Below are 13,673 nucleotides of genomic sequence, written 5' to 3' on the forward strand. Positions count from 1 at the left end.
TTAAAAAAAAAAAAAGTCTAAAAATGTAAAATGGTTTCTTCTGAAATGCCTTAAGCATTTTTGCTCTAAACATTTAATTGTAACCTCTCTAAGAACTTTGTAAACAGTTTCTTCTTGTTCATTTGCTAGAATAACTTAAAATAGTTCAGTATAAAAACAGAAGTTATGGCTAAAATTAAAGCTTAGAAGAGTTTTCTTTTTTCTGTTTCTGTAAAATATGGTACAAATAATGGCATACTTTTGTATAAAATATAAGTGTACATATAATGGCATAAATTATTAATTTAATTTGCCGAGTACTATAAAAAAGTGATAACTTCATTTTTGACATGCATTGCTAGAAACAATAGATTTTTTTTCTATTAGTATGAAATTGTTCCATGACTTATTTCTCCAAGACTGTTTTTTGTTTGTTTTTGTTAGTTTGTTTTTTCTGAATGACCTCACAAAGAACAGTAAAATGGTTTTGGAAGTAAAATGCAAGATATGTACATGAATTACTTTATTATCTTTTAGAATTTCTTGCTGATACATTTGAAACACAAATCCAATTTGAAATATCAAACAAAAGCTTTAATTAAAAATAATACAATGAAAACCACCAGATTCTTACTAAAAGCCTAGTTAAAATAGTAATTATATGTTTTTTCCTGAATTTATGCATCCCTTCTCTGCCCATAGAAATTGATTTCTTTATGTTCTCAGATAATCTTTACATGATAAAATCTATAAGATATAGGCCTTTCAGTTTTTCATTACTTACATTTACATCTTTCTTTTTCAGATGACACGAGAGCAGTATATATTAGCAACACAACAGAACAGCCTTCCAAGGACTGAAAATCCTCAGTTTTACCCAGTAGGGATTTATGGATGGCGAAAGAGGTGCTTATACTTCTTTGTACTTCTCCTGTTGGTTACCATGATTGTTAACTTAGCAATGACAATATGGATTTTGAAGGTTATGAATTTCACAGTGGTAAGTATCTCAGTGGCTTTATCCTATTTCTTATACTAATAACTTGTAGTTTCAGTTCTCTTTCCTTTATCATATTATATACAAATCCTATAACTTTGGATTAGAAATGGCATATACTTCTTTGAGCGTTGCTTCATATATTTATACTCTTTGTATATATTCTGATGTGAGTGGCCTGTGCCCTGTTTTTGTTAATATCTGCTGAAAATATACCTGTATCTTAGATTTATTTGTTTGCCCAACTGAAAGCATAACAGTGACTGCCACAAGTGTCTCTTGGTTGCTTTTCAGCACTGATAGCAAACAGTAGGAGTATGCTATGCCTGTTTTGTATGGTATGTTTCCTCTAAAGGAGAAAACCAGGTTAGTTGGGTTCAACTTGGGATGGCTTTTTTAGTATCTGTTGTTACTGTTTCTATAAAGCTTACTGTCCTCAATGGCCAGTAAAACTCTGTTTCACGTAGAACAAACAGTACCTGTTTTGATGTTGATAAGATCAGGTAGGTGGGTATAAAAACCACAGACATTTATGAGACAGCCTCCATCTGGAAACTTTAATAGCACCGAAGTGTTACTGAGTGTATTCCCAATGTACACGTACCTGAAAAATGTTTGTGTTCAGTAGAGGTTGTATTATCTGCCCAGCTGTTCCCAAAGCTTTGCTTGTGTAAAGGTGATTGGTGTGCTCACTAGTTGGCTGTGGTGTAGTATCTTTTTGTATATCAAAAGACAGAACACTCCTCGGATTAAAATAACAGTGGTTCTGCTCCAGTGTAATAGCAGTATAGTCTTTCTGGGTTTTGATGCATTTAATAGGGTATTTCTAATTACTAGGGTCATGGCACATTTCAATTCTGCATTAGTTTTTTGGAAATAAAAAGCAGCCAATAAAAACAGCCTTAAACACATCTGAAACTGTTCTATACTTGCCAATGCTCTCTAATACATAGTTTTACCTGAGATCGTTGTCTGGTGAGACGTATTGTAGAAATACATTGCAACTTTTGAGTTGCCAACAGTGGATAAATGTGGTATATTTGTATTTTGACAACTATATGACAATTTCATGTATTGAAGAGCTCGATAGAAGTTTTTTGTTGTTTTGTTTTTATTTTTTAGCATAATGTGCTTGCAAAATAGGACACATACGCTTTTGATACTCATATTAGAAGCATATTTAGGATATCATATCTGTTGACTTGAGTAAAATGGTCTGATATTTATCCAGAAGGGAATTAACCATGGAAAATTTAAAATATTGAGAAGATGTTTAAATAGCACAGCACTTTTCTCTGGGCAAAAGATTACATTCCAATAAAATATTTGAATCTACTGCTCAGAAATTTTATTTGTGTATCTCAGCAGTGGTAAGAAATCGGAAGTACAGCTTGAAATCTTTTGAATGGGAAAATACGTTTGTCAAACTGTTTAAAGAGCACAAAGGAGGAATCTCGCCGTGATAAAAATAATTGTTGAAATTGAACTGCTTGACATTTTGATATTATTTTAAATTCTTTGCCATTTTTGCACCAGCCAATATTGAGCTCTTTATGAAAATAACAGTAATTGTATGAAGGGGTCATGAAAAGCCAGGTCATGGGTTTTGTCATTGCTGGCTGACAGTTGCAATGATGTTAATGTGTGAGCTGTTGACTTTCTATTTTTAACTGTACAGCTGTAGCCACTGGACAACTGGCACAATAAAAGCCTTTCTGAGTTCAGTTCATAGATTCTCCAGTAGGGAAGTTTTCTGAATATACTGACCTTGCTTGTAAAGGTCATATTCTGAATCTGAGCTCATTATCTCACATTCTTTTTATGCACAAAGAGAAATATGGTCTCCCATAAGGCCACTGATTTCATAGTAAGGCAGTCAACTAAAGTGAAATTGTCCTTAAGATATGCATATTGAAAAGCCGATCAAACAAGCAAATTAAAAAAGAAAATGGTTTATTTGCAATTAGGCAAAAACATAGTACAGGCAGGTTTGTGCAAGTCTCTTTTTCTGAGATTAGCTGGTGTAACTGGAAATGGTAGATAAACTTTTGGGCATACAGTCTCTTCTTCCAATGTACAATGGAAGGAAGAAACTTGCAGGGTAAGTACAAGTTAAGAGTAATTTCCCGAGTTTAATATGTATCAGTTAAACAAGCAAAACCAAAAGTAATTAGTATCAGTGTAGCAGAGGGAATATTACATGTAGGAATCAGAGATAAAGTAATCATTTTTTGAAACATATTCCCCAGCTGATAGCTTAGTGGTGCTGTCCCTTAATGTCTGGTTGAGATCTGTTCCCTCACTGTTCAGTCATCTATTTAAAAAGATGCAATGTGAGAACTTCAATACAGAGAAGTCCCCAAACAATTCCACTGATAGATATATCTGTCTGTAACATACTATCTTATCCTGGGTTTATGCAGAAAGTAATTATTCAATAGTAGGTTATATTAGAGAAAGGTCTGACCTTGAACAAAATGTTCTGCAAATAACAGCCGTGAAACAATCCTCAGGCTAAACTCATCATTGGAATAAAGTTCTTTCTTGTCTAATGTGCATCAAGTGGATCTACTCTGAAGTGAGTGGTAAATTTTCAACCACTATGATATATCCTTCACTAGTGGAACCATCAAAATCTCTGAATTACATGCTTGAACTTTGGACTTCATCTATTGTATTAAATTATTTCCTGAAAAATAAACAACTGTTACCCTCAAGAATGATCCCAACTTTCCTCACAGCTCGTAAGCCTAATCTTCAAAGGAGACCTGATTCTTAGAAGAATCAAGCCAGAAACTAAAATTCATAGCTTTTCTGAGAATCAAAATCACATACCCGAGAGATGAGAATTTTATGGAACATTTATTATTTCCTTTCCTTGTACTAACATTGCCATGGTCCACAGGCTCCCCATGGAAATGTCTGTCTTTCACCTTCCCTCAGATTATAGTATCCTACCTCTCACTTAGTATAGGCCATGTGTGTTATTAGGTGTTTCAAGAAAGATGGCACATTCAAGTAATTATTTGGTGACAATTTACCCAGCGTAAATTATGGATATTAGGAGACATTTATTCTCAGAAAAAGTAGTCAGGCATTGGAACAGGTTGGCCAGGGAAGTGGTGGAGTCACCATCCCTGGGGGTGTTCAAGGAAAGGTTGGACGTGGTGCTTAGGGACATGGTTTAGTGGGTGACATTGGTAGTAGGGTGGTGGTTGGACCAGATGATCTTAGAGGTCTTTTCCAACCCTAATGATTCTGTGATTCTAATATGTATTAATATCCTGATTATTTCACTTATGCAGTATATATGAATTTTAAATGATAGCAATGAAATAAATATTTTTACTGTGCCTTCATTCTTGTCATATTGTCCGGTTCATAGCATAGGTAATTAGCTTATTTTTCTTAAAATATTTAATCACTTGAACATATTGTCTGATAACATTTTTTTTATTATTTTATAGAGTCTTCAAGTTACTCCAACCTCAATAGAACTATAATTTTATATTATTTACTCTTTATATAGCTGCCAGTGAATAAAGTATATTGACATTCTGTCAATCTTATTTTATAAAGGAGATTTTTTTCACATTTTTGTCACTAAATACCAGTGTACAAACAAGTGACTGAAAATTTTCTGTGGATATTTCAAATTACAGTTTAAAAGAGAAAGTTCAAAGTAGTCCTCTTACTGCTGTGAAGCAGCACTGTGAAGTGATATTGTGACGTGGGGCAATCAGTATAGGAACTTGAGATCTTTTGGTGGGGAGTCATTTAATATGAGTGCATTTATACATTTTCTAGTATTCATGCAATTGGCATTGATATGGGTGTTTACATGATACTGTTATTCCATTACATGTTACACTACATGGATGTTGGGGTTTATTAAAGTTGAAAAAAGTGTAATAGTAGGAATCTCTGTTGGGTTGGCCTGTGATTCAGCCACATATGATAGGAAATACTAGCACCAAATTGTATACTGGTTTCGGCTGTACAACTGTTTGCTTTTGTGTCTCTGTATTCTGCTTTCCTGCTAGAAATAGACGTATGAAAATATTGTTTGTTATGTTACCCATCTAAGAATGGAATCACACAGTTCAGGTATTTTTTACTGCTGTAGTTATAGCAATGTTGTAGTCAATTTTGTCTGATGTCATGGCACACTATTTTCTGTATTGTTACATGTTAAACTCCTCTTGCCAGTAGTACTGACTTCTTTTTACAATCAGGAATGAGACAACTCATCATTTGGGTTGGGAATGAGAAAACTCATCATTTGGGTTGAAACGTAAGCTATTCCTCGCAGAAACTGGAACTTCAATTTAGCTGTGAACATAAGCAGCTATTTGAATTTCCTGTCTGGAATTCATGTGCTTCATGTTCCCAGTTGATCATACTCTTCTTGTTGGCTGCCTAGCTCCAGCCCTGTGTATTTTGACAGCAGCTAGTTTGCAAGGTGGTTGAGTGCTTGCCCTAAGGTACGCATGCCAACACAACAAACTCTTTTTGTGTGGCAGCATATATAATAATGCAGATACATGCAACTATTAACTTGTCTCTGTATCTTTATAGATCGTCCCTATATTCTTCTAGGAATTTGACTTTTAGAGTCTTCTGGTGATTCAAAAATCTAAATCTGAATATTCTAATACATTTATTTCTCTAGACCAATGAACCCAAGTTCATTTTCTTGTTTTTTCGGTTGCTGTGGAAGAGCAAGCTTTTAACTGCTTATGCTGTTGGGGTACATACACCCATGAACAATTTGTCCATGGCAGCTTAGCACACTTCTCTAGAATGAAAAAGCAGCTGTTAGCTAATTTTCACTGAGGTGTCACATTTGTATCAGATTGGCATTTAAAATTTATGAAGTTGTTTAGTAGCTGTACTTATCTCAAAAATAATTTGATTGTTTGGCAAATAGACAACTTCTTTCATTTTCAAAGGCAGCAGTTTCTTATTAGGTTTTGAATGAGTATTATGATTTAATAATATCAGTTGCTGCATATTTAATAAAAATGTTGTCATATCTGCATATTTCATTTATTTCAGTGGCAATCATTTATTGCCGTTAATTTATACTGGAAGTAATCACATTTTCAGAGGAATAAAATTCAATATCTCTTAACTGGATTGAAAACTGTTACTCTACATCTTTCAACCTTTTAGTTTTTGAGAACCTCATGTCCCATCTGGGGATGAATGCAAGAAAGCTTTTGTTTCCTTTTTGTTTGCTCTTTTTTTGTACTGAGAATGATCCAGTCCAAAGCAGGCAATATCATTAATTATTAATGATTAAGAAACTTAGTCTAGATATCAGAGACCAATGTTCAAATTCATGCAATCTCCCATATAGATCATGTGCCAGGTAAGTGTCCTACTCAAAGGCTATTATTCCTTCTGATTGGATTCTTAATATTACTTTTTAATAGGTATATGAGCTCTGTCTTATTATCTTTTAATCTCAAACTTTAGATATCATCCCTATAAAAAGTTTTATTGAAAATTCCTATGAAATATCTATGTACTCATTAAAATATTTTCTGCTCAGAAAATATTAAAAATATTAAAAATATTTTCTAATCATATATTCAGAATATATTTTCTTACAATGCCTTTTAAGAAAAGTTCAGAAAATTGTCAGCTAGCTAAAATAAGTATCAGTTAAAAAAAAATACACATGTGCACACATTCACACAGATTCTTATTTATATAATTGACTGTTTTCATCTCCTTTTTATGTTGCACTGGAAGACAGAAACTTAAGATTCTTGAATGAACCTGTCAGCTCCATGCATGATCCAAGCACTTGCTAATAGCATGTCAGCTAAGGAATCTTGCTAGTAGTCAATTTCACTAGTAATTTTTTCACAATCCTACATTTTATTTTATTTTTAACATTTGTGTAGTGGCACACCTTTATGGAACTGGAGGCTATTTGGTAAAACTTGCATCCTCTTTTATTTGGAATGCAGTAGGTAGGAATGAATTGATTTATTTTTATCCTGTGTCACATAGTGTGTCACATAGTTGCTGTTCTGAGTACAATGATGAATTTGTTTTTAGTTGTTTCCAACCCCATTTTTCTAAATCACTTTGTATCTCATTTAGTATTTGTACCTCCTGTATTTTATATTTCCTTCTGTTGATCTTATGGGGGAAAAAATAACAAATTCCAGGGGCTTTGAGCGACTTGGTCTAGTGGAAGGTGTCCCTGCCCATGGTGGGGGGTTGGAACTAGATGATCTTTAAGGTCCCTTCCAACCCAAACCACCCTATGATTCTGTGGTTCTATGATCTCTTATTTGTAACATATATGTGTGGCAACAGACGGCACAAACAGCAAAATGTCACATATTTGATTAGGTATTTTACAGTGCAAGGCATCTTGCACAAAGGCAACTTCCTGTAAAAATTAGGAAGGTATTGTTTAAAACAGTACTATTTAACAGCATTTCTTATCAAATGTGAATTGTCTTGATTTGATGCGCAGGTTTCCTTATTTATTTTGGTTGGATGAATGAAGCTTTTAAATATTTCGTTTTGTTCCTGAGATGTAGATCTGTGCTCTTTAGTGTTTATTATTACAAATGATCTCTGATGGAGAACACATAGATTTCTCATTTTTATACTTGTTTAGTCATGCAGATTTAACGGCAGAAGATTAGTAAATCAAAGAATAACTACTTTGCACCCTACTTAACCTTGTAAAAATGTAATTTCTGTGTACACACAATCTATGAATGCAATAGTTTAAACAATTTCAACATGACCTTGTATTTGCAGTTTTGGAAAATTGTAGTATCCAGAATCTTGAAAGCTTGGGGAAAACAATGGAGGGTATAAATAATGTTTACTTTCCAAAGAAGCACTGAGAATGAAAGGAGGTATTTGGCTTTACAAGGTCACTGTTTGCTCATTTGTCTCACTGCTTCAGATTTGTTTCATGAAGCATCAGGACAGATTTGGAATATAAACGTAAGGGGCATAGATTCATAATTTGCGTCTTAAACCATGTTAGCCATCTAGTGTGCCACAGGTAACTTGCCACATGTTTCAAAAAAAAAGGGTGGGTTGGCTATGTCTTCCTTTACTACTCATGCAGTGATTCTGATATGCATTAAACTAAGACTCATGTAACTTCTTGTAAGAGTTTTAACATCTGAAGAGAATGCTGAGGGTGGCAACGGAAGGTAAAAAACAAGGCAACAGCAACTCTAAGTCTTCTGATAAGTTAGATGAGGATGAATATTATATTTATTATATTTATTTATTTGTATTTTCAGTTTGTGGAGGTCTGCCTTATATTAAATAATAATAATTTGTTTTAGCTGAGTAAACAATGTTTACTAGACAACTTATTATTAGTCATTCACTACGTAAATAGACCGGAACGAGTACTTCAGATTTTTTTTGAAATATTTGCTTTCATGAAAATTGAATTAACTTCATTTCCATTATTGGCTTTTAGTGGTGTTCCCTTTCCACGCGTAATCTGGCATGACATAAATGTTTGTGGAAAGTGAGACTTTCAAGAAAATATTATACAAAGATAATTTTGAATTCTTAAAGGTTTATCCAAGAAACCAGTTTCAAGAGTTAATTAGTCCAATTCTGTTGCTTGAATAGCAGATATTTTGAAGAGAGATGTTGAAGTGTTGTGTTTATTTTTAATTGGAATAAAAAGAAAAATATATATATATATTAGGGTTCAGGAAAATTATCAACACAAAGTCGTTATATGAAAAGAAATATAATCTAATGCATCAGTAATTGTGTTTGTCACAAATAGGGCAAATAAAGCAGTCTAGTTAATTTTATAGTTCAGGCCAAACAGTAATGTTTTGTAGTGTTATTTAGCAGTAATTAGAAAGATATGAAACCACTTGAACAAACTTTAGTTACTTAAAGACAGCAACAATCTGTATGAATAATGAAATGTGTCATGGTATCTTCTTTCTCTTGCATTATTGTTATGATTTATGTGGGTATGCAGTACAATAATAAATTACAGTCTGTGCCTGGAATCCTGTATTTATTCGTACACATCTTCCATCCTGAAATCAATAGAAATCCATATACAGAAGCAGCCTGTACTCATATCAGTGTAGCCTAAATTAGACCTAGCACATCTATAAGTTATAATAAATAAGAAATAGGAAGATAGAATATGTAGTGATATATATCTTACATGGCAGAGTATTTCCTTTTCTTTCTTATTAGTCAGGATATTGGATGTGTGATTAGAGTCCCAGGCAGGATTAAATGATGAAATCAATTTTTTTTTTAAGCAGGAGTAATACAGCAGTATGAACATTTTATCAAAAATGTGAATAATATATTTGTGTGGCCTTCAGGGGACCAATAGAAAAATTGAAAAGACCTTTACCCAAAAGATGCAATACTATTGGGGTCTGGTCATATTTTACTGTAGTGATAGATAAAATCTAGAAATAAAAATCAAGAAATCTCACAAAGGCAGAATAAAAATAACATTGCCAGAGAGAACACAGAAATAGTGGAACCACAAAAAAATAGAAGTCACTGTTATTACACCATCCAAAAGGCCTAGATTGCAATAGAAATTTGGCTGACCCTTCTTGAAAAGTCCAATGATTTATTATTGCCTGCAACATATTGCATACCCAGTCTGTGACATCATGCCATCATTCCAAATTAATCAGTCCAGCATCAACGATAAGAGACTCAGTGCAGATTTCTTTTTACTTCGCCATGCAATTAAGTATAACAAGTTGTTCGGGATTCCTCAAAGATCTTGAGAGTTTCAAGTCTACTTATTACATCTGAAAAAAAAAATCGGATCCACGTTTTAACATATGTAATATCAGATGTGTATTTTTTATGCTAAACAGGGCCTTTTTTATTTTCTTTGTTGTCTTCAGTGTACATCTCACTTAAGCCATGTTTGGAGGTCTGGGCATTCTACATAGGAATAGTAGAGGAGATGAAAATCTATTAGCTCTGTTGGATGAACATGCAATCCAAAAGATGTTTTTGCTTGAACTAATTGTTGTCAAATTATAGGTTAAGACATGCACTGTAATGTTTTACTTTATTTACCAAATGATGATGATAATTAGTGCTGAACTTGGTCTTTTACATTAGTCAATTTAAAGGAAAAATATATGATGCAAATAGTTAATAAGAAATTTGTTGGTGGATTTGTGCTCAGGGCAGATTGATGTAGGCTTATGTGTATATACAGATCCAAAACTTATTTTTTTCTCAGGACAGATATAAACAGTTTACATTTTGAATTTCCTGGGGGTTTCATAGTTGTGGGATTTTTTTGTTGTGTTCTTTTTGCTCTTCCATAATTAAAATGCTAACTATTAAGGGAAAGAGTTGCTATATATGCTTAGCTCTATATTATCTTACTCTCAGTTTGGGATTTTATAAATGATTTGCAAAGTGATTTCAATTACTTTATGATTTAATAACTACTTTTAGAATGATTTTTTTATTATCACTACCTTGAGTGTAATTTTTAATATGAATATATTAGAACGCTTATGGAGAAACAAATTGATTAGTAAAAGAGCCAGATGATTTTAAAATTAAAAAGATTAAAATTAAAAGATGCCGTAGAATTACTCAAGCTACAGTTTAGTTAGAGTTAGGGGGCACTTTTTCATGGCAACTCCAAAATTTCAGTGGAAAGAACCTGAAAGACAGATAGTTCTTGCTTTGCTATTTTCTATTTCAGTCATTATGATCAGAGATCTAATTCTTACATGTGTTGGAAAGATAACTTCTGTAAAAATTAATTGTAGTGGGTATTGTCATTACTTCAGTTAAGAAGTAATCCTACTCTGTAACAATTAAAATTAACTGTTTCCATTGTTGCCATTTCCTGAACAGATCGATAGTGATTAATAGGGGTTGGAGACGGTAAGAATTAAAGTATAAAAGACCGGGACAGAGATCAAGCTTTCATTCTGAGCCTTTCTTACTGCCTTTAGAAATAAAGGCAATGTTAGTGTGGAAACATACAGACATTTTTACACAGTACAAGTGTAAAAAATAACCATTATCTTTTCATTTTTTTCTGGATATACTGAAAAATCCTAATAAGAGGAAATAGAATGATTCTGCAAAGTCTCTTAAAAAGAATGCAGATGGATTTCTTGCAGATGTAGATTTGTTGCTTGTGTTGAGAAATAATTTATTATGGCCTCTTAATTTGTTTTTATCAGGCCCATAAGTTAAGACCCTTGTAGGAAATATCAAAATGGGAGCACCATCCATGTCTGAGTAAACATGTAATCTCTGTCTGGTCTTTTTTGTCTGTTTTGATTTGGGGTTAATGATGTAATGGTATATAAGCAAACTCATCTGTTTCCAAATGTCAAAATATGCAAACCATTTTTAAATTAGGTAAACAAACTTTAGCTTTTTTTGTTGTCATCCTCTACTTAAACTATTGCCTCAGCCATTTAAAGTGTAGAGTCTCCCTTCTGTCTAAAGAAATCCTATCTACAGGTCACTGCTGGGGAAACCCCTTTGCTGTGGTTAAAAAAGGGTCACACTCTTTTTGGGAGACCTAGACAAGATCTGATGGACAGACAAAAAGAGCAGAGTACGGAAACAGAGTCCATGGCAGATATGAAAGTTTTGGGGAATATGCCTTCTGTAAACTCCTGTCTCTTCTGATTTTTAACAGGCGTGTTCTGATCTCTAATTCTTAATATGAACTGTGGAAAAATAAACATCCTGTTATGAATTGTTATCTGAGCTTTGGCCTAACTGTCAAAGGACTGCTACACTCTTGTCTTAAGATTTAATAAAGCTATAATCTATAGCTCACTGAAGGTTAACAAAGCATTTACTTTCAAGAAAATAAAATTCAATGGCAGATGAAGGGCTTTATTACTATGCAAATTAAAAAATCATTTTCACAGTCTGAAGGGAAATATTTATGGATTTCTGATTCATGCTGTGTGTGAATAAAATTATTTCAGCTACCCTAAAGTTCAAGTGAAAACTGAGTTATTTATGTAAAGCAACAGTACGACAGAATACATGATAAGAATTTTTGACTAAATAGGCTTATAAAGGGGAAGCTGTTTAAGAATTTCAAACATTCTTAAACCATTGTTTCAATGAAAATTAAAATACAGATGTATTATACCATAGGATACAGTATCATCAGAGATTTTCAAAAGATATGAACTGAGCTGAAATATTCTAGCAGCGTCCTAGTACTCATTGACAGAAAATCTGAGTTTATCTGAGTAATCCAGTCACAAATATTTCACAATACTTTGTCCTAGTGAACTGAAATTGTTTGTTGGAGCACTGCTTCAACATTTAATAAGCTCACAATGTACAAATCATTTCTAGACACAGAAAAGATTTCCCGAAATAATAAATTTACATCATGTGGTCTGTCTGTCTAAAATTTTTATTCAATAACTTTATGACTTACTGGACTTCAGAACCACTGAATACATGTAGAGCACTCTGATAAAAGTTATTAGAGGTATTTCAGGAAATTTGTTCACACTTCTAAGGATATTTTTGTATGCTATAAGTGTTTTTGTTTGTGTTTTTGGATACACAGAATCTAGGACTGCCAAGTTTCAGGTTATCAGTTAATGGCTTGGTTTACAAAAAGTGATTGTAAATCAATCTTGATGATATGTATGCTGGTTTAAAACACTGTCCTTGCAGAGCTTTGCCTGTTGTTCTTGTAAAAACATCCTCCTGTAGATATTGAATGTGACTTAAATCCTTTTTGAGCATTAGGATCTTCACAACTATTTTTTATGTGATCTATAACAGGGTAGGCTCCGCTAAATAACAGATACGTGATAGATGAGTACTATCTTATAGAGGGTGTTTAAGAGCAGTATGTGATGACTCCATCTCTAAAACTTTGAAGCTTGATTGTGAAAGTATTCATTCTCTTGAAAGTGGAGTAGTAGTAGTGCAAAGTGCAAATACATAATTTCTGTGCATGATAGTGAAAATCAGTAACTGTGCATTGGTGGGTGTACTTGAGTGACAGGAATATGCCAGCTTCCTTTTTATTTACTGACGGTGTGACTGTTGTAGGTATTAATTTCAGGGGAGTCCACTAAACTAATGCAGTCAGAAGAAAGTGTCCATAAAGTGAAGAAGCAGGTTAAATATCAGGAACAGAGACAGACATTTAGCCTGCACAAGGAATGTTCTGGGGTGGTCATTCAGGTGGCTGGAGAGAGGTTGTGAAAAATAGAAGAAAGGAATAATGTTATTCTGACAACAACGTCTGTGGTTAATCTGTGGAGCACTTCAACACATGATGTAGATGCTAGAAGTTTATAAATGTTTAAGAAGTGTTTGGAAAATGCAAAGAAGTAAAATATACCAAAGGCTATCAAAGACAAAATAACAGAATGGTGGCAGATTTCTCAAAAATGCCATTATCTGAATATCCTGTTCTTCTGATTGGCTGTCATCTGCTTACTGCTGTCAGAAATGAAATAATGAACTAGGTAGACTTTTTGTCTCACCTAGAATGGCTGTTCTTAAATTTTTCTGAAAGCCACACTGAGGTAGTTCTCAGCTTATGCAGTGTACTGATAAAGCAAAGATTTGTATTGTGCAGTGCAATACTTTATGGCGTGAAAAAAAATAATAATTTAATGGTCACGTTTTGGCAAGAGTACTACGTGGTTTAGTCCCT

General features: G+C 33.4%; 1 protein-coding gene across 1 annotated transcript in view; it reads left to right on the forward strand.

Annotated features, from left to right (window-relative positions):
* SGCZ (sarcoglycan zeta) overlaps positions 1-13,673 on the forward strand; it is a 464,355-nt gene that overhangs the window by 244,223 nt on the left and 206,459 nt on the right. Inside the window, exon 2 of the mRNA XM_066996283.1 lies at positions 785-979. Within this exon, the coding sequence (XP_066852384.1) occupies positions 785-979 (195 nt within the window). The remainder of the gene's footprint in view (positions 1-784; positions 980-13,673) is intronic.

The sequence above is a fragment of the Anser cygnoides genome, chromosome 4 (assembly GCF_040182565.1).
Source record: "Anser cygnoides isolate HZ-2024a breed goose chromosome 4, Taihu_goose_T2T_genome, whole genome shotgun sequence".
Lineage (NCBI taxonomy): Eukaryota > Metazoa > Chordata > Aves > Anseriformes > Anatidae > Anser > Anser cygnoides.